Raw genomic sequence first — 25579 nt, 5'->3', positions numbered from 1 at the left:
GGGCTCTCAGGTCTCCCTGGAGCCTTCTCTTCTCCAGGTGAACCCTCCCAGCTGTCTCAACCTGGCTCCAGAGCAGAGGGATCCAACCCTGGGAGCATCTCCGTGGTCCTCCTCTGGACTGGCTCCAGCAGCTCCACGTCCTTCTGACGTCAGACCCCAGAGCTGGAGGCAGCGCTGAAGGTGGGGACCCACCAGGTCTCCCTTGACCTGCTGCCCATGCTGCTGGGGATGCAGTGTGGTGGGAACACAGACCAACATCCCATCCTGCAGGACAGCAATGCCACTTTGTTTTCTCCCTTCCAATACATCACAGGCAGCTTAACCATGTGTGAGACCAGTCACCAAAGTAGTGGAGCGCACAAAGTCCATTTAAACATGAATTATTGCTACCCTTACCTTGAGTCCTGCTGACAAGGTCACAAGCTGCATAGCAATTCCCTCACTAACCTGTAGGATCCTGTGGAGAAAGGAGGCTGTTACCCTGTAGCCCCTCCTTGCAGGGTACAGCAGGCCAGGGAAGTTAAAAGACGGATGAAGTGAGGGCAGGACCAGCTTGGCTCAGTACATTCCATCTGCTGGGAATTTGCATGCCGGGCGCTGCCGGGACGTCTGCGGGGGGGAATCGCTTCCATTTGCTGATGAACCGCCCCAGTCTGTGTTTAAACTCGTTATCCAGCACTATCAGCTTTGTAATAAACGGGGAAGAGTCATTGCAGCACCAGGAGTCCAGCGGTAGGATTTAATTATTGCGAGATTAGCAAAGGGGGAAACGCAGACACCGATTGTCTGTTATGCAACTCGTCTGGATTTAAAAATATACGTGTATTTCTGGAGCACGCCTTCCGCCAGATATGTTTTCCAGATGTCAAATTTAAAAATCATTTTCCTCTCCTTACATTTTTCCCCGTTACTGCTGTGGTGAGGGGCTGCTCTCAGAAGATTGCTTCCCGTCACGTGGCATTCCGAGCCATTCCCTTTTAATGAAATGTGTAGGGACTCCTCTTTGGGAAAAACCATCCATATTCATACAGCATTTTCTGACATCATTGCGGTAAAACGTGAGGGCTTCGTTTGGGCAGGCTTGGCTCATTTTCATAGCACAATTGGAAATGCTGGGTTTGTTTGCTGCCTTGTTTGCAGCTGTGAAAATCAGGAGAAATCCTTTGAAATCGGTGAAGTTACAGAGCTGCAAGTGAGCCAAAGTCAGGCAGAGGAGCGTTTTAAGTAGTTACAAACTTTAATGTAGATCCAGTAGAAAACTCACAGTGTGCTTCTGGGTATCCCTGCTCTGGTGGGAGCACCCTGGTCTGCTGGAAAGTTCATAGAATCATAGAATCCTTTAGGTTGGAAAAAAACTCAAGATCATGGAGTCCAACCTTTGACCAATCACCACTTTGTCAACTAGACCAGAGCACTGAGTGCCACATCCAGCCTTTCCTTCAGCATTGGAAGTGACTCCACCACCTCCCTGGGCAACCCATTCCAGTCACTTGACTACCCTTTCAGTGAAGAAATGCTTCCTGAGCATTCAATTTGATGATCCCTTCTACACAAATACATTTGAAATAATATAAATATACCTGTGGATTTTTCATTTTGAGATACAGTTTTCATAAAAATATATTCCCTTTTTTTCAGCTGTTGGACTTTCCAAAGGTCAAATTTGGACCAGAAAGTTCTGCAGAAAGAGAACTCTGTGATCATTTCTGAAAAATCAGCTTTTCTGGCCAAAGCTGGAATCTGTTGCACATGGGAATGGGCCTTTAGTCCTTACTGGGGTGTTCATGGTAAAGAAAGAATGGCTGAAAATGGGCCAGAGGTAGAGTGTTTGATGTAGTCTAATGGACTGCAGCTGTCTGGGACACAGCCCCTCCTGGGGAATGTTCATCCAGGATGCCTCTGAGGGAGAGGGGAATGGAGAGGTGGGTGGGAGGGGGGGAAACAAGAGGTAGATGGGAGAGGTGGGTGGGAGAGGTACATGGGAGAGGTGGATGCCTGCCAGCACTCAGTGCTGAGGGAAATAACTTCCTGGGGGTTTTGGAAGAGTTGCAGTGAATCTCTTAATTCAGCCCTGATTTGTCGCTTTTATTTCCCGACACTCCGTGCTATCTGAAGCGCAATAAAAACCATGCTCGTCGGATAAGCTCCTTAATTTTCCTTGTGACAAGTGACACCTCTTTCCCTGGGACTTGCACTCAGAGTGCAAGTGCAATCAGCACGCTCCTGGTGTTGATTCCTATGTGCTGAGAGGGGGAGGAGGCGGTGGTTGGAAAGGGAGGGAGAGGAGGAAGGTTTGGCATTCAAGCCAGGCTTGTTTCCTTTGTTACCAGGAGCATTGAATTAATACACTAAGCCTGAGAGTCATTAAGATAAAGAACTAGCAGCTTTAATGAATATCTCCAGCTAGGCTGGAGCCTGCATGGAACTAATAAACCCAACATGCTTTGTGCAAAACCTGGGATGGACTCCCTGGGAGATATCTTTCCTGGAGTTATTCCTGGATTGTGGTTGGGAAAGCAAAGTTAGCTCTTTCCAAATCTCTTGTTTTATAGCTGTGGCCTCCAGATTCCTTTCTTAATGGAAAAGTGTGTGGATCTGTGTGTGTGTGCAAAGAGTGAGGAGCAGGTGCCATCTGTGAGGATTCTGCTGCCTTCCCTCACTGTTTTGATAAGAGCTCTGGACTTGGGGTAAAATACTGAGTTTCATGATGTAAAGCAAGGGTGGAAATCAAAAGCATGTTGTGATGTGAAAATTGTATTAGCAGAGGCTTTAAATGATATGAATATGGAAAAAACCCCAATTTCCTACCAAAATGAGTGGGAACAGCTGAGGGAGATAGTGCTGACTCAGGGAAAAAGTGGGGCCAGTTTTTCCTGCTTTGTGTCATCCAGCTGTCAGAGGCAGGGCAGAACCACGCTGACACTTGACTGACTCACATGTGCTTATTCCTGCTGGCCCTTTATCCATGATGGACTTGCCTGTGTATCCATCCCCCACTGGGAGCACAGTGGAGGGGCCTCAGTCTGTCATTGCTGCAGGCCTGACATGTAATAACTTCCCTTTAAATCCTGGGAATAAGTGTCTCTTTTCTTTTCTTTCTTTTCTTTTCTTTTCTTTTCTTTTCTTTTCTTTTCTTTTCTTTTCTTTTCTTTTCTTTTCTTTTCTTTTCTTTTCTTTTTTCCTTTTCTTTTCTTTTCTTTTCTTTTCTTTTCTTTTCTTTTCTTTTCTTTTCTTTTCTTTTCTTTCTTCTTCTTTTCTTTCTACCCCCTTTTCCCTTTCCTTTTCTTCTCCTCCTCCTCCCTTTCCCCATCCATGCTGTGTCCAGGGCACAGCTCAATACCCATCAAACTTGATGTCAAATCTGCCACAGCTGAACAGATCTAAGGTAATTCCTGATAAATATGCTGACAAAGATCCATTCTGCATGTGGAGGAAAGGGACTTTCTGGGAGTTTCCTGGGGAGGATGGATTGTCTGATTGAGAGCAATGTTGGAATGTGCAGGGCAGTGTCAGGGGGGTTCCCTCCGCTCTGCTCACGTGAGAAATTAAACCAAGATTTGTCCTTGCTACCAATGTCTTAATAATTATCTTGTACTTAGCACAACTGTCCAATTCCTTCCTTTTCAGTGAAAAAGAAAAGAAATTGGCATAAGCATGATACTGGCCAGACAACAGAGGTGAAGCCTGTGCAGAACGGGAGCCAGGTCTTTATAAAAGAGCTCCGAAGTCGGACGTTCCCCAGGTGGGTTGTTCAGCTGGAATGGGCTGGGGGGGCAATGGCTGTACAAGCACTGTCCTGGGAGGCTGCTGATGGGCCTGGCTCAAAGCATCATGGAATGACCATGGCCAAACAAGTGCTGCTTGACTGCAGATGTCCCAGGCTCTTCCCTTTGTTATATTTGTGCAGCTGTATTCAGGTCTCCTCTTGCTTGAGCCCAGGTCCCGTGGATTTCCATCTTTCCATCCATGCCTGGATTTGGGAAGGCAAAAATCATAGAATCACAGAAAGGATTGGGTGGGAAGGAACCTTAAAGCTCATCTCATTCCACCCCCTGCCATGGGCAGGGACACCTTCCACTATCCCAGGTTGCTCCAAGCCCCGTCCAACCTGGCCTTGGACACTTCCAGGGATGGGGCAGCCACAGCTTCTCTGGGCAACCTGTGCCAGGGCTCCACCCACCCTCACAAGGAAGAGTTTCTTCCCAACATCTAATCTAACCCTGCCCTCTTTTAGTTTACAGCTGTTCCTTCTTGTCATTTCACTCACTATCTGCCCCTGTAAAAAGTCACCCTCCCTCTCTTTTATAAACCCCCTTTAGCCACTGGAAGGGTCTTTAAGATTTTCCCCACAGCCTTCTCTCCTCCAGGCTGAACCAGAGCATGTTTGACCCCTAGAATATCCACTTGCACAAGAAACGGACCCACTTACTGCATTGAATTATCCAGTTCTCAAAAATCCTAATGACTTTGCTGAGTTCTGTCTCCATCTTGGAAAGAACAACGGCATGCTCAGTTTCTGGGTGACAAAGGCTCTCTCACTGGGGTAATGAATAGTGCTACTTGTTGGGTGACATGTCCCACACGTTATTAGGCTGCTCTACAACCATTTGCAAGAGTGATCATTTTCTTCTGGCTCTTTAATGTAGACCATAGCCAAATAAATCCTTAATTATTAATAGCTAATTATTTTAGAAGAATCCTTGGAGACTGGCAAAGTGTACTTGGTAAACAGAAAACTTCTTCTTTTTAATGGAGAATTTAATTCCACATTTAATTTGAGATACTGGTCTTGGGCTGGTTAAGGAAAAACTGAAAATAAACCAGAAGTGTTTTGCAGCTCTTACCAGATGTTTCTTGCTGAGCTCAGGATCCAGAATTTTTACTTTCTTGGCCATTTTTATTGGGGCCTGCAATATTTTTGTCTTAACTATTTGTCTTTTTTTTCTTTTTTTTTTTTTTAATTTGACAGGTTGCAAAGCTCATTTAGTAAAAGATTAAAGGCCCAGGCAGACTGAGTTCAGTAACCTCAGGTGGCCTCTGGGACTGCACATCTCACACGAGATGTGAACTGGAGTGCAGCACTGCTGCAGCAGAGAGCACTCAGGCATTGGCCTTACCTGCCTGGGCAGGAAGGGCTTTTTGGGGAGAACCTTCAAAGTCTGACTGCTCCCAGCTGACACACAGCACATTTGGGACTGGTGGTCCTTCATATACAGTCACTTTTCATGCTGAAAAGATCAAGAAACCAGATTTGAATTTCCCTTGGGGGCTCTCAGTGCCAATAGCTGGTGGGCCAATGGAGCTGCCCTTTCCTCATTCCCCTCAGAGCCCTCCCAGCCACTTCAAAATGATCTGCAGAACATTTCCCAAGCAATGTATTCAACTTCTTTAAAGTGATTTGCAAAGTATTTCCAGCACCATTTATTTGAGATTAGGTAATGTTTTTAATCTTACCTTCTTTAGAGTGGAACACTTAACACTAATTCCTTTAACATTGATCACCAGTAGCTCAAAAGATCCTACAGCTGAGGAAAACAGCTTTTTGCCACAAGCTGTTATTTTAGGAGCTCCCAGTAGCTGGAGCACGAGGCTCAAGAGATTGATTCTGGATGATTTTGTTGTGTCCTTCCTGCTTAGCAGTAAATGGCTTTTTGGCTTTTGGCTTATGGACCTGATTTGTCTGTAATTCCTTGCCCATAGTGCCTCCCTTTCAGCAGTGACACGCAGATCATCCCAAACTGAGCGTGCAGGCCCCTCACCCTTGCATCTGTTTGGTTTTCCAGCGCTGAAGACATCGTGGTGAAGGTCCCAGGCAGCCAGCTAACACCGGAGTATTTGGAAGAGAACGGCTTTGCAGAGCCCATCCTGGTGCCCAAGAAGGACGGGCTGGGCCTGGCCGTGCCCGCGCCCACCTTCTACGTCAGCGACGTCGAAAACTACGTCGGTGGGTACCTGGGAGGGCAGGTGGCAATTGTAAAATATATTGTAAAGTACTGTCTGTGCCCTGGCCGTGCTGGCTGCAGGGTTTTGATGTAGTGGGAGCCTGTAGTTAGCAGTGAGCTCACTGCTGTTTAGTGTACCAGTGGGGCTGAGCCAGGCTGCACTGCTCGCCATAGCCCTGCACTGAAAGCAACAGCCACAGCAGGATCAAGAAATGGTTTCTGGAGGCCAGGACTTCATTGATTACTGCCAGCTTGCTCTGTGTTGAAAGAACAGCTACACTGCAGCTCCCTCTGCCCAGGCAGCCCATTTTTTAGCAGTGGTGCCAGTGAGAGCTGTTTTCAGTGCTGCTGGTCATTTGGATTCTTGGCATTCTCCTGTCTCTGCCCTGAGAAGGGAGTTGTGCTGCATCTTCTCACAAGCCATCACCTCATCCCACTTGGGGAAACAGACCTTGGCCAGAAGCCATGGAAGGGCTCTGAAGCCACTTGTCTCCACATCCTTCTTCCTTCAGCATGTGTGTCTTGTCTCTTGTCCTCTCGTGCTCTGTCCTTCCTCTGTGTTCCTCTCCTACCAGTCTTGTGGCAAGGCACTGTCTCTTTGGAGCCGTGACTGCAGCTCCAGTGGATCCATCTGTGTTTCATGGTTCCTTCATCTCCTTCCACAGTCTGCTAACCACCCCTCCTGCACTCCCCCACCCAAACATTGACCCCTTCCCCAGACTGGAGGGTGCCATGACCAGCCAATGACGCTCTTGACCATAACTGTTGGATCTGCAGGGAGAAAACTGTGAATAAAGGAGAGTCATAGAATCACAGCATCAATTCAGTTTGGAAAAGACCTCTAAGATCATCAGAGTCCAGCTGTTCCCCCTGCACTGCCAAGGCCACCACTAACCCACATCCCCAGTGCCGCATCCACACGGCTTTTAAATCCCTCCAGGAATGAGGAGTCCATCACTGCCCTGGGCAGCCAGTTCCAGTGCCTGGAATACAACACCCCTGATGTTACTGTTACCTCTGTTCCCCTGCTTCTACAGGAAACATATGTTCTGTGCCCACCTGCTAGGCTCAGCAGATGTTCTCAGATACCTGAGGTGCTCCTTGGGCATCTGCTGGAGTTCTCTCAGCCTCCAGCTGAAATCATCCCCCCCACCAGCAGGACTGTTAGTCCAAAGCTGGAGGGAACAACATGGGTTGTTTAATCTGAGCTGGCACCAGATCTGAGTGAGGGGCAACCTCTTTGAGAGAGGTCCAACCTCTCTGGGGTCTGTTCAGTGAAATGGGATTTCCCAAGCAGGGATTTATCTTGCTGATTTGTACTTAATTACCTGGGACCTGGAATGTCTTTTAGAAACAACCTGAAAGAGCACCACAAATGAGACTGCCAAAGACATTGTTATATTCTGCCATTTAATGAAAAATAAATGTGGGTTTTTTTCCCTTCCTAATGTGGAAAAAGCTCTGAATGTCTTTATAAAGCTCTGCTTTCTCTGTATGTTCCCTTTTTGCCCAGTGTAAAATCCACTGATTGACTGATGGTGTTAGTATTAACACCAGAGATTTGTATCCCACAAGGTCTGTCAGAGGAAATATGTAAGGACTAGCAGATCATCCCTGTACTCTGGTACAGGGGAGATGGATTTTTGATGTGTCATTTTGGGTAAAATAACAGAAGGTCAATTTTTTTGGTGGCATGCCTCAAATACCATGGTAAAAAATGGGAACTCCTTGTTGAATTTTAGGTTTTGTAAGGAAAATTTTAAAATAGAGCATAAAAGAACTTGGAATTCTGTCAAATCAGTTGGAGAAGATGCTGCACTTGTACAGTATTGTGATAGTAATGTTTGTAGTAGTACAGTGTTACAGCCTGTCTGCAATCACAGGACCTTTATAACGTGGTGGGGAGGGCTTGCTCCAAGGTTACACAGGTATTTGCATTTAATTTTCACTCAGCAAATAAAATCCATAATGAAAATTAATAGATCCAAAATAATGTTAATCCTTTAAAGAGAAAAGCCACAGAAATAATTATGTCAGGGACATGACCACAAAAGTTTTATGGATATTTCATGTATATACATGTCTTTCATGCACTTATGTCTGTGTGGGTGCATAAACAACAGGGAGGGTACAAGGGCTGAAAAGATCAGAAAATCAGGAGACTGAGATGTTTTTGAACATATTAAATCACCCCCACCCCAGCACAGAAAATGAGGCAAGGCAGGCTGCCCATCAACCTCTCTCTTTCACTGCATTCATGTGCAGGCCCGGAGCGGAGTGTTGATGTCACTGATGTCACCAAGCAGAAGGACTGCAAGATGAAGCTCAAGGAATTTGTGGATTACTATTACAGCACAAACAGGAAAAGGGTCCTTAATGTCACCAACCTGGAGTTCTCTGACACCAGGTAAGGGTTCAGCCTGCCTGTAATTACTAGAGATTTATTTATAATTTATATTCAATTTTTAAATATATATATATAATGTCTATTTATATATAACATTTTTATATAATAATATGGTTGTATATATTATTTTTGTCTTTATTTTATAATTATATATGTATTGGAGCCCCCGGTGGTCTAGTGGTAAAGGCGCCGCGCTATCAGCGCGGAGACCCGGGTTCGATTCCCGGTCAGGGCCACTCCCGGGCAGGTGGGGCTCGTTAGCCCTTAAAGGCAACCCACCTACGTCCTAAGGACCTCACTGCCACCGTCCAAGCTCGCTTGGCCCCGGCAGATGAACCTTAGGATTAAAGGGTGGGCTCAGTTCCGTGCACGCTGTGTCTCACCTAAAAAATCCAATGCGCAGGCTGGAAGGTGGAAAGACCTTCCCCGGATCTTCACTCGTGAAGACTGGCCATTATTATTATATGTATTACTTATGAGTAACTGTATTACTTATATAGAATTACAATTCAATTCTAATTTAAAATTCCTGAATCCCACGCTGTGTCCAGGATACATGGCCAGGTTCAGCGAGGGAAGCTTGATCAGTGTCCCCAGTGCTTCCCTCTTTAGGAAATGCTCTTTAACCTTGGGACAGAAGCTTCTGGTTGCTCCACCTCTCCCCTGCATCATCCATACACGGCCAGGGGAGGCACAGCACAGAATGAAGGTGCTCTTTGCTCTGTGAGGAGAAGGGTACAGGGCCCCAGTGATGGCAGCTCAGCCCTGTGTCACCAGCATTCATGTGTCATCAGCAGCCACGTGTCACAGCAGGACATTTGGGCACCTTCCAGCTTTATTTCAGCTCCAGTAGTACAGGCACAGCTCATCCAGTGCAGCTCTTTGCTCAGACATAACTTGATGCTCCAGGAGGGAGGATAATGTCCTCTGTTCCAAGTATCATCTTAGGTACTTGGGTGCAACGTGATTAAGACCAAAGCAAGGTGGACAGGGTGACCACAGAGGTGTGATAATGCTCTCTGTGGGAGAACACAGACAGAAGGGGCCTTAATTTTTAATATTCTGTGTTGCTTTTCTGGTGAGATGGGAACCCTGATGGATGTAAGGCAACACCTTCTCCCAGCTTAAGGTGGTCTTGATCTCCTTGGCACGTTCTTTTTTCAAGTGTGCTGGACAGCAGTGAGAACCCTCTTGGTGTGAGTGCATCCTGCGTTGCTTACTAAAATCTTCCATGCAGAGTAGCAGAGAGGGGGAGGTAGATGAAGTGTGGCTTTAGGTGCAGTGCTACATGTCACTTTGAAATTTTGTTAGATCTTTGTAATCCCACAGCGGTGGGTTATAGCTCTGTTTTCAGTGCTTTTGGCAGGTAACCTGTGATCTGTCTGGCAGCAGCTCAGAGTCAGGGTGGTGCTGACTTCCTGAGGGCAGGTTGGGGGTCACGGTGCAGATCAGCTGGATCAGATATTGGGAAGAAATTCCTCCCTCTGAGGGTGGGGAGGCCCTTCCAGAAGGGAAGCACCAGAGAAGGAGAAGATCCCTTTACGTGCAAATACACCACACAGATGATGATGAATGTCAGCAGAAAGATGAAGAATGGTTGTTTTGGGGAGCAGTCTGTTTCAGTGAGAAGACTTGAAAAAGAAGGCTGGTGGATAATGACAAGCTCATTTTTCCCAGCTATTCCCCTGAGCCGTGTAGTTGGGATTTAGTGGTGCACACCCATTGCTGCAGAGAGCAGCTCTGCTCATTACAGGCTTCAGAGATCACCAGGATCTTCAGCAGAGATTTTTTCAGCTTTCTGCCGTTATCCTCAAATAACAGGATGTCTTTTGTCCTGAAGGACTGCTGGAGCTGTCGCTCATACACTGCTAATTTAGACATTAATAGCAAATATTTTATTACTTAGCATAGACAGTGACAGTTTAATTGAATGCACTGCTCCATCTACCCTGCCATGGAAATGGAGCTGTTGTCATCAGGGTTTGACACTGAGCACAAATGACATGTGGGAGCATTTAGTCTGGTTTTGAAGTGGAAATACTCTTACTGACATGGTCCAGCAGTGAATCTTCCCCTTCCACAACTATTAGCCCAAATTTTGGACTATTTAAATCTAAAATTTGGCACATTCTGGGATGAAACACTTAATACCTGGTTCTCATGCCACTGCATTGTCTTAGCTGTGATTATAGTATATGATACTTGTCACATAATATATTAATTATATAAATAAATAAATACAATATGAACATATGTCCAATGTAAATTAAGACAGTAATTTGTATAAATTTTAGATACATATACAATATGAGTGTATGCTTAATGTAAATAAATAGATTTATTTGTATAAATTATAGAAAATATAGAAATATATATTATATATGTTGTCTTTTAAATATATTCACATTATCAACCCAAATCAGACGTTTTCCTTCTTCTGAGCTTTTAATGTAATTTAGTCAATTTAAATAAGATCACTGATTTTCAGCATCAGAACAAGACTTATTTATCCATAAGCATTAATGTTGTTATTTGGGTTATTAATATTAAGCTTAACTTGCAAGTTTTTAAGGTTTACCAGATGACTTATGTCAAAGTGCACACATTTCACTTTCTCTTCAGAAGGGGGCTGGGAAGGTGACTGTGATAACAGATCTGGTGACACCTGAGCCTGCGTAGCACGAGGCAGGGGCTGGAAAAATGCAAAGAGCATATGTTTGATCAGAGATGATGCTGCTGAGAGAAGGCAAAGGATTGTTGCTAACTCATCATACTTAAAAAAACCTTAAATCTCTGTCTGTAAACAGTTTTCCCAAATTTTCTGAATGAAGAGCAGTTCCACTGCCACGAGAGGAGCTGCTTCAGTTTGCCATGCAAGTATTGTCACACACTCGCCTCTCGTCGTACCGGGGTCCTTGTGCTCTGTTTTAAAAAGCTGCCTGTCTGTTCTCCGTTCTCTCTGTAAGGATGTCCAGTTTTGTAGAGCCTCCTGACATCGTGAAGAAGCTGTCCTGGGTGGAAAACTATTGGCCTGATGACGCTCTGCTGGCTAAACCCAAAGTGACCAAGTACTGCCTGATCTGTGTGAAGGACAGTTACACCGACTTCCACATAGACTCCGGCGGAGCCTCTGCCTGGTACCACGTGCTCAAGGTGAGGGCTCCCGGCTTTCAGGTGTATCTTGTAACAAACTTAAGTTTTGCACACAAAGAACCATCACAAAAGCCTCTTGAAATTCAGCTCTCAGGTTTATTTCTCCATGGCTCTGTTGCATCTGAGCCTTATCCGCTGGAAGTGCTCCCAGCAGTGCTGGCTCTCCCGAGTGAGGAAGCACTTGGAGCACGGAAATCCAAATCCTCTGTGTATTTTCACTCTATTAGAACTTTAATATTTGTTTAGTGCCTTCTGCACATACATCACCCAAGGCCTTAAAGGTACCATGTCCTAATTTTGCACGGTGGTGGAACCTGGTGCTGTAAAGATCACTCCCACAAATCTGAGCAGATGTGGTCAGCTGGTGCTTTAATTATTTCAGCCCCTCACTAGTTAATTTTATTTAAATACTGCTAAAATACACAATGTTGCATGTATATCTAGATAAATATTGCTCTATCCGTGTGTCTGTTCCAGTGCAGTGTTGTTTGGTTTGGCTGCTCGTTGCTGATTTTATATTTTCTAATTCAGGGAGAAAAGATATTTTATCTCATCAAACCAGCCCCTGCAAATATTTCTCTGTATGAACGTTGGCAGTCAGCAGCAAACCACAGTGAGATGTTTTTTGCAGACCAAGTGGATAAATGTTACAAATGCACCGTTAAACAAGGCCAGACACTCTTCATCCCATCAGGTGAGCAGGCTGGGGCAGGTGAGGAGGAGCACGTCCAAAATGCCAGAGAGGTGGGATTTGACAACTTTCTCTGACAAAGTCTGAAGTCTTATTCTCAAAGGAAGTTTGATTTCATGTGCTTACAAGCAAAACATGCAAAAAAAATCCCCAGACCTTTTACTGCTTTCTATTAAAATTTTAGCAGCCTTTTTTAAATACCGTTAGTAGGCAGAGTGTTCCACCCATGGTCTAGCTGGGTTGCAGTAACTCTTGAATTCTCCTTCTGTATCCACCATGACATTAGTGCTTTCTGACATCTAACAGAGAATTTATATTGAATGAATTCTGACCATGACACCCCACAGAATCATTGTCACAGGCATTAATCCCCTGAGACACTCAGGAAACGCAGGTACCTGCATGAGTGTGAGCGTGCACTTATGGCTGCACACTAGGCCAAAGACCTTGGTGTCACAGATTTTTATGGGTTATTTGATAGACTCAGGCTTTCTTTGGATATTAGGGATAGTGGACTTAGTTTTTCTTGGCTCCTGGGAGGATCTCTCTAAGGCCAGGGAGTTGATCAGAAAATAGCGCAGGGTTTGAAGCAAACTCAGTCCAGCTCCAGCCCTTCTCCCTCGCCTTCCTCTCACCATGAACAATAATTTCCTTATTTGCATTGCTGTTTCCAGCCCTCCCTGTTACCTGTTGAAACTGTAATCTCTTTGGGACAGGGATCTTCTCTCCTTCTACGTGCATTTAAATGATGCAGAGCCCCCTCGAGCCGTAGTCTGAGTGCAGGCAGTGGCAGGAACTGGTACCAGTGCTCAGGAGGCAGCAGCCAGTAGTGACATTTTTCTGTGTGTGAGTATATTCTTGCAGAGAATGTTTACACACTTGAATTTTACCTCGAGTGTAAGAAGTAGAAAGTAGGTGTTTCTTTCATCACCATCTGTGGAGCAGATGGTGGAACAAACACAGAGCAATTTATAGAGGTTCTCTAATCTTGAGTAGATTGTTGTATGAAAATACATGTTTGGAAAACACCTGGTTCTGACACTGTGATAAAATACATGTCAGGAGCTGTCACAGGTTTTCATGGAGACGGGAAAGCAGCTGCCATCATGCAGCAAAACAAACAGGGGGCCACTTGTTCAAAGTGTGTGTGGTTCTGAAGAGCTGTACTGGTACCTAGGGAGGAAGCTGCTCAGTAAAGTATAAACATCATGCTGTGATTAAAGTCTGTGCTACTGCCGTTCCAGTTTTTATCCTGAGGACTCCTGTCTCTCTCTTTTAGGTTGGATTTATGCAACTCTAACACCTGTAGACTGCCTGGCCTTCGCAGGACATTTTCTACACAGTCTGAGCGTTGAAATGCAGATGAGGTAATCTGGCATGAAAATCTGAAGTTGTGTAGAGGCTCAGTTTTTAATGAAGGAGTAATGATAAATCACTGGCAGTAAGGCTGGTGTAGCTCTGCTGGGCAGTTTTGGGTGGTGTACCCACCTCTGTGCCCTCTGACCACGTTCTCTCACGCTGAGTTGTTCTCAGCTGCCCTTACACCTGTTGCACAATGCACAGGAGGATATGTGAGGTGCCTGGGTTGGTTGTGGCCATGTCCTGAAGGAAGAACTGTTACAAACTGCCAGGAGTTTTACCCTGGCACCTGCCATTCAGTGCTGGATAAGCCCCCACCTACTCAGCTGGACTCTTTGCTCACTGTAAGACAATACAAGTAGTTCTTTATTGATTCTGGGCAAATAATGCAATAAAACTATCATACATCTGTATCACCAGTGTTTTTTATTGGTGCTGTTGTTATGTTCTGCTTTTGGCCTGATGCCAGACTACCTGGCAGCAGCACAAAGAGGCTGCAAAGTGACCCTGGGGCTTTTGTGACACACTCGTGCCCTGTGATGCTCTTAAGTTCCTGTGGTTTTGTCTTGCAGGGCATATGAGGTAGAAAGACGATTGAAAATCGTCAGTCTGACCCAGTTTCCAAACTTTGAAACAGCGTGTTGGTACATGGGGAAGCATCTACTAGAGAAATTCAAAGGTAAAACTGCATTTCCTTGCCTGCCTCGGTGGCTCAGCATTGGGGTCTGAGAACAGTTACCCTTAATTTATGGTGATGTCCACATAAAGGATAAACAGGTGGCCAAAACTGGTCTTGTTAATGTTGGAAAACTACTTTGAACATACCAGCAGAACGTGCTGCTCCGGTCCAGCTCACCCCTGAACATCCTGCCATGGGCTCTGGGAAGGACCTGAGCTGTCCCTCTTACCTGTGCCTGTGGGAAGGTTTATTCTGCTTTATGAAATAATGCTGTAATTTTATTTTGTGTTGCCTGTGAGTCTGCATTCATTCCCTGTTTTAACTGAATGAGCTATGGGCCCTGTGAGCCCTCCTTTCTCCCTTCATCCTGCTGATCCCAGTTGAAGATGTGGGCAGGTCTCATGGACACGAGGCCACAGGAGCACTGGGAGTTAAAGCCATATTTTTCTGTGAAGTTCAAACTCTTCCAAATCAGATTCCTGCAGAGTTGGTCTAAACATCCATGTGTAAATGTTCTTTACAGATTTGCTTTGCTGTTTGCTTCTATTTCTCCTACTACAGGATGTGTCCAGAGATATCCATCAGATCCTTCTGTAAAGAGGAAAATTTGTCTAATTAATCCACAGGATGCTTTTCAGAATTCAGTCAGAATCAAAGAGCCACTGATGGTACCTTTTTATTCCCACAGCCTGGATGAGTGCCCACAGAAGTTAGGGATGGATATGGGGCTGAGAAAGGAGCCAAAGGATTGCCAGTGTAGACAGAGCTGACAGGAGCACAGTGTAGGAAGGCTGTAACGCAGTAAATATACTTATTACCATCAATTAAGTAGGGATTCATTTGTGGGGACCAACTCTCCAAGAGTTAACTTTAACTCTTCCAGTTAAACCTTTCCAAATTAAAGACTTCCTGTAAACTGTCAGTGGTTGAGTGACACTGGGTTTTTCCCCTACTTAGGTTTGCATAAAGCTGGACAACAACCTCCTGCTCACCTACTCCAAGGAGCAAAGATTCTCAACGGTGCTTTCAGGTCATGGACTAAAAAACAGGTAGGAGAAGCAGCCTGGGTTAATACTGGGTGTTTGTTAGTTGCTGGAGCAGAGAAAAAATGCTAGAACAAATAACATCTCCAGAGCAAAACATCCAATTCTGAGGTGCCAAAGAGAAGGAACCGGGAGAACAGGAAGGCAGGCGGTCATGAGGAGCAAGCAGGAAAAATGGTACCACCAGAGTTTAAGTTTTAAAGAAGTTGCCAGAAGGACAGTGGATGGATGTTCTCCTTGATTCCGAGCATCTCCATGTGCCACAGCAGCTCAGCAGAGGGTTTGTGCAGCAAGGGCTGGAACAACACCTGCTTTTCTGTGGGCACGAGGTGCCCAGCTCCTGCAAACCCAACACCTTCATCCAGCCAGGAAATACACACTGCTTGGAGACAAGGCTTAAAGGGATTTGAAGCCTCAATTTCCTGCTGCAGCTATTTCAGAAGTGTTATTCTTGTTTGAATGGCTCCTAAATTTTGGGGGGACTCAGGTGCAGGAGACAGAGCCCCCAGAACCCTCTGCTGTACTCACTGAGGACACCAGCCTGAGACAGTGTGTCTTGGTAAATGCAGCAAAGGAATTTCCCTCAGAATCTCATGTCAGGGGGTGAGCAAAATGATGTTGCAGTTGTGAAAATGCAGTAATATCTGAAAAAAGATGATTGACTTTGTTGTTCCCTCAGGACAACTTGTTGCAATAACATGAAGAAGTGGGAAAAAGTATATTTTTTCCTTATTTGAATGTCTAATGCAGTCAAGATTGATTTCAGCACATAGGAAAAATTTGGTCCAGTCACTTCAAGAGGGTTTTTTCTCTATTTTTGAAAAAAAAAAACATGCACAGAAACAGCAGTCTGGCTTTGTTGTGTTTTAGGCTTTAGCAGAGCATGAAGATGAACTACCAGAAAACTTCAAACCAGCACAACTCATCAAGGACCTTGCCAAAGAAATAAGATTAAGTGAGGTTTGTGCTGTTTTCATAATATTAACTATATTGGGGGTCTAGGCTGAAAAATGGCTGTATTTAAATAAATAAAGGAGGTTGCATGCATGAAGGTATCATCCACTGAGTGTGGTACCATATCCCACAAGGTGACAGTAGCTGGTTCAGTTCCTTTGAGAAGGCTTTGTGTTACATTCCACCCCCTTTCTAACGACATCCAGAGACCTCAAAACTGAAATCTATCTTGTCCTTTGATCCTCTTTGATGTAGTATTTAAGTTTTCCGATTGTCAGAACGGCAAGTTAAGCAGAAAATAATTTCTTTTTAATTAGTCAGTGTTAATTTTAATTGGGCAGCTATTTTACTGCTAATTTTTCCTGGGGGCATGAAATGTGATTCTGCTACGTTTATCACATCAGAATTAAGTGGGAAGGGTTTGTGCTCAAGCTGATCAGCATTTTAAGCAGAAGAGTGTTCATTTCATCCATCTATTTGTGTGGACAGTCCATCTAACAGTCCCACCTGATGGTCAACCCAGTGAGAGCTGCATTCCCTACCAAGCTTCTGGAGTTTCTCCAGGCCAGACTTGTGCTTGAGGACACAGGGGTGGGAGTTGGTGAGCAGAGCCTTACTGTGGCCTCTGGTGGGATCTTCATTCCCTGGCCAGACAGACCTGTGATGCAGATCACCCTCCAGCCAATCTTTGGGGGCCTTTGGGGTTTGTTTCCCCGTGGAAGGGAGGGTGCAGGTGAACCCCAGCCATGAGACAGGTGGGTGTGAGCACCTTCTGTTTTGTGCCAAACTGCAGAACGCTTCGAAAGCCAGCAAAGCAGACACGAGTGCCAACACCACCACCGAGGAGACCTGTCCTGTGGAGAAGGAGGAGGCACCTTCACCCGTCCAAGTGACGCCTCCGCCCCCTCCCGCGGAAAAGCTCCCTAAAAAAAAGACTCCCAAAACTGTGAAAACCCCCAAACAACTCAAGCCATCCAAACCCCCCAAACCTCCCAAGCCCCCCAAGCCTCCCAAAACACCGAAAGTGAAGGGAGAAGGCAAGAAGAAAGGAAAGAAGGCAAAGGAGAGCCCCCCACCAGCCATCCCCAACCTCGACTTGCTGGAGGCACACACCAAGGAGGCTCTGACCAAGATCGAGACGCCAAAGAAGGGGAAGGTGGGTCATGTTTTAACCTCTCCCCCTTCTCCTGCCATCCTAGGGATAAAATCACTCCGTAGGTCTCGTGTAAGAAGTAATCTGTGTGACACAGTGTGAAACCCTGGCTCTGCTGATGTGAAGGAAGGGTTTGTAACTGCTGGTTCATTGCCCTCTTTTTACCCAACTCTTGGATTTGATCTGACTGTTTGATTGGTTATTCTTTGATATGGAGCCTCCCAGAAACCCACTGATATCAAAAGGTATCAATGATGACAGAACTTGTTTCTAAAGCATCAAATTTGCTTGAGATTTCGCTCTAGAAGGAGTGACTGAAGTTAGAACAATAGTTTTCTTCCACTTTTGCCCATGTGGGACAAGTTTCTTTGTGATGTCCTTGAATTCTGAATCCTTTTAATTCAGCCTGAATTTTGCTGCTGCCTTCAGGAGGGGCCAGGATCCACTGAGGCACTGACAGGGGACTGTCAGAGTCGCTGTTTGTGAAGAAATACCCATAAATCTTTCCTAAAGCACCTCTGAACTTTTAGCAGTTTGTGTGCAGTTTGTGACACCTGTCATGGAGCAGCAGGCAGGGAGATGAGTGTGTTGGTGTATCAAGGAGAAGAGCAGCTGCTCTTCTGCTGCAGATTCTGAAGCAGCAATATTTGACTGAACCTCAGTTTTGGGTTCTGAAAGAATAAATAGGAGTTTTCTAAAATATATCGTGTTATATTCCAGATAAAGCCTGTGTTTCTGACATGCCAGCACTCCATCCTCGTTAAGAGGACTTTTTCCTGACTTTTTTTTTTCCCCCCAGGCTGCGAAGAATGTTCTAAGTGTTCCCAATAAGGAATCTGCAAGCAAGCAGAATGAGGTGGAGAAATTTGAAGTCCGAGAGCAAAATAAAAGCAAAACAGAAGCCAAATGGAAATATAAGGTAAGGCCTCCTGCTAAATTCTGCTGCTGGTTCTGCCACATAGTGACAAGCTGAGGGTGGAGAACTGTTTGTGGCTCTGCCTGAGCAGAGAGGACAAGACACCAATTTTGAGTTCTCAAAATAAAAAATTAAGCAGAAAATAATCAGTCACTGATTAAGGAAGGGGATTTGTGTGAATGGATTCTTGAATAGCATGTGCTGAATTATCCATCTTATCCATGGTGACACCAGACTGTTAACAGTGAGATGTTCAGTGCTGATCCCTTTTGTGATCCTTGCTGGAACATAGTCCTACTGCTTTAAGTCTGGAGGAGTTGCAGAGAAATCAATAACCAATCAATAATTAACTAATAATTTATACTCAGTAACTAATTTCAATGGCATGAAATTAAAGTTAATGAAATTTGAATTATGCCGCATGGATTAAAAGCTTACCTTCCTGGAGGGCTAATGGAGGGTCGGTGAAATTCACTCCTAGGACAGCACATTTTGTCTGCAGGTGCTGTTAAATAAGGTGACCTCAGGCTCCCTGGCTGAAACAGATGTTTGTTGGGAAATTCTAATGACAAAAGTGCAAACAAATTCTCCTGTTACAAAACCCTCAGTTACTCACCACCATTTGGGGGAACCTTTTTGGACACTGGGAAGAAGTCCTTCCCTGTGAGGCTGGGGAGGCCCTGGCACAGGTTGTTCTGTGCAGCAGGATGGCTGCTCCATCCCTGGAAGTGTCCAAGGCCAGGTTGGACAGGGCTTGGAGCAACCTGGGCTGGTGGAAGGTGTCCCTGCCCATGGCAGGGGTTGGAATGAGATGAGCTTTAAGGTCTCTTCCCACCCAAACTAGCCTGTGATTCTATGATTTTACAATTCTCTTTTAATCTGTCTGTAGATGAACAGATTCTCTGAAGATACCTGGGAATCTAAAACATAAATGACGTGACATTTAACTGGTTTAATTCTTTTGTTTTGCGTTGTTTGGCTTTCAGAACAGTAAACCTGATTCACTTCTGAAAATGGAAGAGGAACACAAATCGGAAAAGACGCCTTTATCAGGAAATAAGGACAACAAATTCACATTCTCTTTCTCTAATAAGAAGTTGCTTGGGTAAGTAAAAAATATGACAACACACATCAACTAAAAAAACAGGTTGAAAAGTTGTTATTTATATTTTTTTACAAGAAGATGAAAATCTGCCTTTCTGGTCAGTGTAGAAAATACACTATCACGAAAAGTTCTAGTGCTCTAGTCAGCATCCTGTTTTGAGATAAAAATTGTAGGTTCAGAAATGTGTTTGTAAAATTATTCTAATTGCTTTGGCACCCCTGAAAGTATCAAGTTGACTGAGATTTCTGCATAGAGATACTCATTGTCTTCTAGTCAGTGTTGTTAGTGATTTGTAATTTTGCTTTTCATTTCAGTTCAAAGGGAGTCAAAACCCAGCTGAATACCAGTGTGTTTGGGTCACTGCAGAATTTTAAGGAAGACAAAGCCAAACCTGTCCGGGATGAATATGAATATGTGTCAGATGATGGTGAACTAAAAATTGATGAGTTTCCAATCAGAAGGAAGAAAAACACTGCAAAAAGAGAACTGCCCTGTAAGAATATTTCCTGCTTTGCCTTTATCTGCTCAACAAAGTCTTAGGTGGTGATTGTCCAGAACAATCAGCATGTGATTTGTAGTAAAGAAAGCCACGTTTTACCTCTCAGTCAAATGTAAGGGAAGAGGAGGGCTGGTTTTTGGAGGGAAAAGAACCATGACTCTATGTTTCTTTTTATTCATTCAGTTTTATCAGATAAAAAAGACACTCTGCAGCACACTCCTGTTAAGAAGCCAAAGGTGGAGTCGGTACCATACAAGGTATGATGATATTGTTCCTTCACAAGACCCACTTGAACAAGAGGATCTTTAAGGTCCCTTCCAGCCCAAACCCTTCTGTGATTCTGTACCTGTGGTGCAGAAATTAAAGTGTTTGTTTACTGTGGTTAGTATGAGTTCATATTATAATACCTGAATAAGTCAGAAAAAGAAAATAATTTGTTAAGAGAGAGAGCTGGAGTTGACCAAAATGTTTGACTCTAAGAAATTCCCTTCCCCCTGGTTTGTCTCTGGGATGTTCAGGAGGAATTGCAGACCTCCTTGCCTGAGTCAGGAGCTGATGTCTGGAGAACTGGTGGTATCTCCCTGGGCAGGAGCTGAAGGAGGGAGTCCCTGGAGAGAACAGACTGGCACTCCAAGCAAGAAGGGCTGGCACCTCAGCAGCCTGAAAGCAGGGCAGGGAGGGGAGAAGAGTTGTTTTATTAGACTGGAGGCTACAGTACCCAGAAATCCCAGCCCCAGGGAGATGGCCAGGTTTAGGCAGCTCCCCTCCATGGCCCCACACAGCCCCTGTTTCTATGGATCTGTGCCATTCTGCTGTCTGATTTCCCAATCTCCTGCAGTGGGATGGCAGATGTGGGTCTGTCCCCATGTCTGGATTGTCAGTGTTGAGGGTCTTGCAGGGTGCAGACCTGTGCCCTGCTGCACATCTGGGCTGGCAGAGCCGTGGCCACGCAGTCCCTTCCTTTCCTGGATGGGTCATGGTCCAAAGAACTGGAGCAGGGGCTGGGAAAGCAAAGCAGCACCTGGAAACACCACTGTTAGGAGTGGTCTGATCCCATGAGCAGGATCAGATCTCAGAGCCTTGGAGGGGAAAGAAAAACTCACTATGCCTGCAGACTGCAAGGATTTTTACCATGCACCTGGTTTTGTTCCTTTTATCTTTAATGAAAGCAAATTCCAAAGGCTAGCCCTGTGTCCTTGGAGGAGCAGCAGGCTGCAGGAATCCTTGTGCTGTTCTTGTCGAGTAACTCAGTGAGTTTCCACCTTTTTTGAGCCTTTCCCCTGTTTTTGCAGAGCGAGGACTCGTCAGATGAAGATTTGCTGCACATTGACACCGAGGCAAAGCCAGGACGTAATTCCAAAGTAAAGAAAGAGAGTGGAAGTTCAGCAGGAATTCTTGATCTTTTGCAGGCAAGCAAGGAAGTTGGGGGTTTAGAGTATAACACCAACAGGTACGCACCAAGGGAGGCTTTTCCCTCTTACCTGGGAACAAAAACTGCTCTTTTGTGGCTGTGTGTGAGTGAGAATGAATTGTGCAGCTTGGCAACTGCTTTTTCTCCAGTGAGCAAATCCCTCCTTCATCCTATGAGCTAGAGGTGGGAAAGATTTTGGGGGTGTAATTTAAACAAATAGAGGATTTCACATCACTTTTAGCAATAATACTGTAACAGATGAATCATTCAAAAGGAGGAGAGAGAACTCAGTGACTGCAGCTTGAGAGCATGAATTATGGTTTTTAATGCAGTGAGATTGTGAAGTGCAAGAAGGAAATAGGAAACTGTCTACCCTCCCTCCTATCCCTGTGATCATTCTTCTCCCCACCAAAAAATATGGCTTGGGGAAAAAAGTAAGCTCTTTCATGGGTACTTCTATTTCTGAAATGTTTGCCTGGGCTTAGCTGTGTCTTTTGTGGGACCTACTCATGTAGGTGAATGTGGGAACTGAGGCTGGACATTTTGGGATATGGTCAATACGGTACAGCACGAGATCTTTCAGTAATCCAGACAGTGAGTGGTGAAAAGAAATGGGAAACAAGGCTAGGCTAGGCTCAAATCCTGCATTCAGGACTGTCTGGAGCAAGGGGTCTGTCTGGGTCCACCTCAAACCAGCTGTGTGAGGTCATTGCCTCCACCCTTCACAGCCCAGCCCTGATCTCAAACCATCAGCAGATAGCTGGGTTACAGAACACGTGTGTTGTCTGGAGAGAAGTTAGTGGGACTGTTCACATATTGGAGTATCTTGCTTAACTCAAACCTCAGGAACAAATCCACAAGGAAGGGGGTTTGGGAACATCAGCTGAGCTGTGGCTTCCATGCACAGAACTGCTCCTCAGGCAGGAGCTGCTGCGCTGTGTGCCCGGTGCTCCCTCCTCATCTGCTCATAAGGAGATCTTTGCTGCTGCAGCCTGAAAGGAATGGCTTGTCCTCCATCTGTAGAAAAGGAGAGGTTTTCATCCAAGCACTTCCCACTGCTCCCTGGGAGCCATAGCCTTGGTACTTTTGGAAGCTGTGGGCTGCTGGCAGAAGTTTCTGGATTCTACATTTGTGCAAACCGAGGAATAATTCTCCGAAGGTGAGAGTAGCAATTCTGATGAGGGAAATGATGTGAGACATGTGGAAGGCTATTCTTGATTGGCTTTTTAATAAGCCAGTTCCACCTGCACTTTGAAAACCCCCTTTCCCAGGCAGGCAGAACGTGTTGGGTTTCCATGCTGACTGCTGGAACCAACAGCATAGTTTTCCTCCCTCCTTTCTCTGCCTTGGTTATACAAAGCCACAGAAGCTGTGCAGGAGGTAGAAGTAGCTGTAGGAATGACCTGAGAGTTGAGAACAGACTGGACAGAGAGCCTGGTGCTGTCCTTGCCCTTGCTGGGTGTTGGAGGGGCTGTGACCTAGGAAAGGTGCAGCCTGCACATTGAAAAGGACCTGTCAAAGTGGAATGAGGAGGTCCCTCCAGGGAGGAAGATATTATCTAAGCCTGGGAAAGTTTAAAGTCATAACTGAGAATTCCAAAAGCTGTGCCTCGTGATCAAAGGGAAACATGTGGAATAAGTTACCAAGGGAAAGTTACAATATCAGAAAATATTATCAGGGATTTTGGAAAAAAAATCACTTTTTTGATGTTGAGAAAGAAGATGGAATTTGTTAAGGTTGCAGTGTGGTGACAAAGCTGCAAAGAAATCTGAAGGAGGAAGCATTGCTGAACTAGAACCATCTTCTGGTTCAACCTTCTCAGCTTACTAGAAAATTGTGTCCTCAGATGGTTGCAAGACGTTAAAAAATATGATATGGCCTGGCTTCATGCAGGGTGCAGAACCAGGCAGCTCTGCAGAGACACTCTGGCCTTGGGGCACCACCATTCAGGGTTCATGACTGAGGGATCCCCATCCCTGTGCTGAGCAGAGGTGGGCCACAGAGTCTCCTCTGGTTTCTCCTTCCAATGGGGGGGAAAAAGGCTTGATTTTAAAATGAAGTCACACAGTCACTTCATCTCCTCAGAAGGCTTGTCTTGACAAGGCTGCCATTTCTAGGGATGAGGTCTGATCTCTCTTTAGTCCTGGTTTTCCTGTGTTGCTGCCCTTTCCATAGCAAGGAGGGGCTGACCAAACATCTCTCATGGAGGGTGTGGGGAGAGGTGTCCATGTGTCTGCAGCTCCCAGGAAATCGAGTATTTTTTGTTGTCTTAGCTCAGCTGGGTCAGTGGTTCTGGATTTTCCTGACCTCTTCAGATATGACCCCAACTCTGCTCCTGCACTTCAAAAGAAATAATCACATTAACACTTGTCTGTTTGACTGTTCCTGGGAATTCCTTTTCCATTCTGTGCTGTGGTTCATAATCAGATGAGTGTTTACATCGAATCTGCAGTTACATTTTGGCAAGTCATTAGGCATGTTGGCAAGCAGCTAGGTGTGTCTAACTCTGTGAAAGAAGTTGCCAGGCTAATAAGACTCCCATGATGGAACTGGTATAAAAAATAAAGAAAATTTATCAGCTGTTACAAGAATTCAAAGACATCTTCCCTGACCACGTGCACACTACCAACCATTTACTGCCTGCTGATGAAATGGTCCTCCAAGATTCTCTGCCTTGCTTGGGGTGTGTTTTGCTGCTTGCAAGGGTTTAAACTGCCAGAATAGAGCAGGACTCAGGCCTTTGCTTGCCCCCCCACCCAGCCTGGACGATGTACCCAGGGTATTTGTAGACTTTGTGGTTTCTGAAATCAAAGTCTCCCAGGCACAGTCACATCACTGGACTCGGCTGAGTTCCTGCACCGTGTGGGGTGGTTCAGTGGGAAGGTGTCATATCAGTGCTGGCTCTGGGACAAACACTGGGCTTTGGCAGCGTGTGCTGCATCTTGATTGAAAAAAGCCCCTGATAAATGCAATTACTGTGTTTCATTTCATAATTAGGCTCGGCTTTATAAATGGCCATAATGTGCTTTTCAGAAATAAAATGGAAGAAACATGATATGCAAACGGACTGAGTCGCAACATGATGCCAGTGTGGTCATGTCTGACTCTCAGGAGCAATTCCCATCTTCCTCTGCTTGTAAGGCAGATGAAGGGTAGGGATATGCATGTATTTATGGATATACATATATATATATATATGTATGTATATTGTGGATGCACCACGTAGTAGTCATGCAGGTGGGTCACTGTGGAGTCTCCTCTCACACACCAAGCAGTCTGTGCATGGATCCCTGTCAGACCAGTGCTGGAGCTGCTGCCTTCCACACTAATTTGGGAAGCAGCTCAGGGCTTTTTCTGATAATGGCCTTATCTGAATTGTGGGAAATTTTGTTCTGTAAACTGCTGGGCTGTCATTTGCAGCTGCCCACCCCAAATGCCCTGATGGCATTGCCTCAGTTGTTCTAGAGAGCTGCAGCTGAACTCTGTGTGTCAGTGGGGAGAGGGAATGGCAGAGCTCCCGCAGAAGGGCTGCTGTGAGTGTGGCAACAGGCTGGGAGAACTGAAACGGAATATGGCAAAAGCTCGGAGGGCTGGTCGTCACCTGATCTTGAAATGAGAAAAATTACTTCTTGTGTCCAGGTCTGACTCAAAAATGGAAGGAAACACGCTGGGATTGGGCTTGGCATTACTGGAGTTCCATAGTTTTACACAACCGTGACTTCTCCAGAGCCACCCCTCAGTCAGTAATATTCTGCTGGAATGTTGTAAATTCAGTTTCTAAATATGAGGATACAGGTGGAAGGCTCAGTAATTGCTGATGAAAGGAAGGAGATGATCTGCCTAGAGAGGCTGAACCCTCGGAGAGAGGTGACAGTGGTTGTGAAGAGTGAGGCACCGGGTCCCTGCATGATCCCCTGCATGATCCAGGGTGTTGAGATCATTCCTGTGCCCAGCCTCACTGAGAAGGCAAAGCCTGAGTGCTGACTTGGTGTATTCCTGTCCCCATCACCCACTCTGTCACCTGCTGTCAGGGACAGGATGCTCTTGTCAAACCTGGCTCAGAATCACGGACCCCCCTGAGCCTCCTTTTCTCCAAGCTGAGCCCCCCCCAGCTCCCTCAGCTGCTCCTCATCACACTTGTGCTCCAGACCCTTCCCCAGCTCCATTCCCTTCTCTGGACACACTCCAGCCCCTCAAGGTCCTTATTGTCATGAAGGGCCCCAAAACTGACCCCAGGATTTGAGGTGTGGCCTCAGCAGTGCCCAGC

General features: G+C 45.5%; 1 protein-coding gene and 1 long non-coding RNA gene across 5 annotated transcripts in view; one reads left to right on the top strand and one right to left on the bottom strand.

Moving 5' to 3' along the window:
• LOC126647738 (uncharacterized) overlaps positions 1 to 25579 on the bottom strand; it is an 853551-nt gene that overhangs the window by 308741 nt on the left and 519231 nt on the right. Inside the window, exon 1 of one of the 3 annotated variants that reach the window (XR_007630668.1) lies at positions 19062 to 19093. The exons of the other annotated variants lie outside the window; for them this stretch is intronic. This is a non-coding gene — a long non-coding RNA (uncharacterized LOC126647738). Of the gene's footprint in view, positions 1 to 19061; positions 19094 to 25579 lie in introns of those variants that run through there. 3 annotated transcript variants of the gene reach the window in all.
• PHF2 (PHD finger protein 2) overlaps positions 1 to 25579 on the top strand; it is a 74819-nt gene that overhangs the window by 38673 nt on the left and 10567 nt on the right. For both annotated transcript variants that reach the window (XM_050330239.1, XM_050330236.1), the window contains exons 3-17: positions 3628 to 3742; positions 5784 to 5944; positions 8208 to 8349; positions 11316 to 11502; positions 12034 to 12196; positions 13473 to 13560; positions 14125 to 14231; positions 15189 to 15280; positions 16145 to 16234; positions 17022 to 17384; positions 18181 to 18300; positions 19284 to 19402; positions 19717 to 19895; positions 20085 to 20158; positions 21194 to 21351. In XM_050330239.1, coding sequence (XP_050186196.1) covers positions 3628 to 3742; positions 5784 to 5944; positions 8208 to 8349; positions 11316 to 11502; positions 12034 to 12196; positions 13473 to 13560; positions 14125 to 14231; positions 15189 to 15280; positions 16145 to 16234; positions 17022 to 17384; positions 18181 to 18300; positions 19284 to 19402; positions 19717 to 19895; positions 20085 to 20158; positions 21194 to 21351 — 2158 coding nt within the window. The remainder of the gene's footprint in view (positions 1 to 3627; positions 3743 to 5783; positions 5945 to 8207; positions 8350 to 11315; positions 11503 to 12033; positions 12197 to 13472; positions 13561 to 14124; positions 14232 to 15188; positions 15281 to 16144; positions 16235 to 17021; positions 17385 to 18180; positions 18301 to 19283; positions 19403 to 19716; positions 19896 to 20084; positions 20159 to 21193; positions 21352 to 25579) is intronic.

The sequence above is a fragment of the Myiozetetes cayanensis genome, unplaced genomic scaffold (genome assembly GCF_022539395.1).
Source record: "Myiozetetes cayanensis isolate MyiCay16 unplaced genomic scaffold, myiCay2020 scf40, whole genome shotgun sequence".
NCBI classification, from domain to species: Eukaryota; Metazoa; Chordata; class Aves; order Passeriformes; family Tyrannidae; genus Myiozetetes; species Myiozetetes cayanensis.
Note: the sequence above shows the minus strand (reverse complement) of the source record. Positions and strands in the feature narration are given on the sequence as shown.